We start from the raw sequence: 2,151 nt of genomic DNA, 5'->3' as shown, positions 1-2,151 counted from the left end.
AACCACGTTATGAGTACGATAAATTTTGATATGCAACTTGAAAGTTTGTCATCATAGCAAATGACAACAAGTCTCAAGGCCAATCATTCCGTGACAGACTGTGTTCAAAAAACATGGAAAGTGGGTGGGTATAGGTGGGTACGAAATCCCAAAAGTCAATATGGGTGGGAGTGGGTGGGCGGGGTGTGGGTGGGTGAAGCCTGTCCAAGTAAAACATGGGTACCCAATGGGTATCTAACTAGGACCTCATGTAGGGCTTTGTTCACTAATCAAAATAAAAATTTATCTGCAATTTAAAAATTTCAAATTCCCATCAAATTTGGACAAAAAAGAAAAAAACAAAAAATAAATTAATTTTGAACTATGAGGTCACGCATCGCCGAGGACGGCTTAGTGGGTCCGATGCACGCTCATTCACCCCGACGCCGAGTTTCTCATTGCGCCAATCGTGCCGGCGATGAACGGCTCACCCGTTGGCTTACGCTCTTCCTTCCTTCAATCGATGGAGCCACCCTATCTGTCCTCGAAGCAGCAAGGCGGGAGTGCCGATGGGGTTTTGAGTTCAGCCAAAAGGCCCACAGTCTGTGCCGAGGAGCTGAAGGTGTCGTTGGAGGACAAATTCGAGGAATTGGAGTCGGGAAAGGAGGGCGATTTTCATCCCGTTGGTCTCGGGACGATCCGCAAGGGATACTGTATGGGGAGACGGAAGAAAACGATTGATAAGGACGATCTGTCCGAAGATTACTGTTTCGTTTGCAAAGATGGAGGCGAGATCCGTGTTTGCGATTTTAAGTGAGCGAGCTTTTTCATTCATCTTTCTTTGAATCAGCTTTGGCTACATTTTAGGCTGATTAATTGATTGGTTTGTTGATGGGAAGCAACCCCAAAAGTCCTTTTTTTCTTAGTTAGGGTTTTACTTGTTTGTGTCCATGCTCCGCATTCTGTACGTATTAGCTATTTGTTGGTGGGGTGGGAGGGGAGCTTTTAGGCTGTGTCTTATCTCTCTTACATTATTGTATTTAGTGCTTTATAGAAGATGCAGTTCGATTTCTTGATTTGGTGTACGAAATCACTGTGCATTTGGTTATCAAGGAGCATTTTTCTACGGTGTTTCGTTGATTCATAACTAACATTGGCAAAGTGTAGTGGCTTGCATTGCTGCTTGTTCATGTTCACTAGTTTGGTTAGTTTTCTTTGCATATCTTTTAGCGGCTGTTTGGCTACAAGCAGGATTTATTAAATCTTGTAAATTTAGATATAGTAAATTGTGGAGAAGTTAAATCTTGATAATTATTTGGCCTGATTTAAGTTGGTTAAATTCTAATGAATTGTTTGTTATATATTTTCAAGATTAGGAAGTTTGACATTACTTTTTATTTTTACTTTTAAAATTTAGAAAACTATGTTTGGTTAGTATTTTGTAAGGTTTTTTATCTTTAAAAATAAATCGCTATGTTTTCAAAAGCACCCTAAGCAACTTTTCCGTGTTTTTCATTATTTTCAACAGATGAACTCTCGCCATACAACCACAATGTTGACTATCCTTGCACTAGCCATCGATCAATGCCATGTTTGCCACCAATCTACATTGCGTCTGCTCGGGGGTTTGGCCAACCCGTGCCCATCAATAGCCAACCTTAATCTCACCTCATATTGCATTTTTGTCTGGTCCACCAACACCTTTGGTTATGGCCCTACAACCATTTTCCAAACCACAAAATAAACAAGCATCAATTGACTTATTTGGTTTTGTTTATGTTTGATATGAAATAAAAGCATATTTGGTATATTAAATATATGTTGTTTTTCTTTTTGTTTAGGTTGAATATCACATAAGTTGATTTACTTTGTGGTTTGGAAGCACCTAAAAATTATTTTGTGTGCTTTTTGGAAGTAACTTGATTTATTTTTCAAAAAAAAAAAAAAGGAAACAAAACCAACGATAAGTTATTCATTGAACATGTTTTGGTCATAAAGAAAAAACAAAAAATGATTTCAAACAAGCATGTGAAGTAATAATCTTAGTCTTTCTAGAGCTGGTGGTCAATTCCCTTTGTAAGTTTTACTCAATCAGAAGATATGATTTTTATGATGATTTGATTGCACTTGTTCATGTTACTAGTTTTCTCTTATTATGTGAACTTTATCTCA

The 2,151-nt window shown here is 38.0% G+C and overlaps 1 protein-coding gene across 1 annotated transcript; it reads left to right on the top strand.

Annotated features, from left to right (window-relative positions):
• The first annotated feature begins 385 nt into the window (after positions 1 to 385).
• LOC114578502 lies at positions 386 to 1,168 on the top strand. Its single transcript, XM_028691714.1, has 2 exons — positions 386 to 792; positions 1,024 to 1,168. The coding sequence occupies exons 1-2, from the start codon at positions 458 to 460 to the stop codon at positions 1,031 to 1,033; spliced, it is 345 nt and encodes a 114-aa protein (XP_028547547.1). The 5' UTR covers positions 386 to 457; the 3' UTR covers positions 1,034 to 1,168.
• The last annotated feature ends 983 nt before the right edge of the window (positions 1,169 to 2,151 follow it).

Source organism: Dendrobium catenatum, unplaced genomic scaffold (assembly GCF_001605985.2).
Source record: "Dendrobium catenatum unplaced genomic scaffold, ASM160598v2 original_scaffold_58189, whole genome shotgun sequence".
NCBI lineage: Eukaryota > Viridiplantae > Streptophyta > Magnoliopsida > Asparagales > Orchidaceae > Dendrobium > Dendrobium catenatum.
The sequence above is the reverse complement of the archived record's forward strand: the minus strand, read 5'-3'. Positions and strand labels throughout refer to the sequence as shown.

Bases quoted from the DNA above. Each gene is read 5' to 3' on its own strand.
- LOC114578502 (XM_028691714.1), top strand. From the start codon at position 458: ATGAACGGCTCACCCGTTGGCTTACGCTCTTCCTTCCTTCAATCGATG.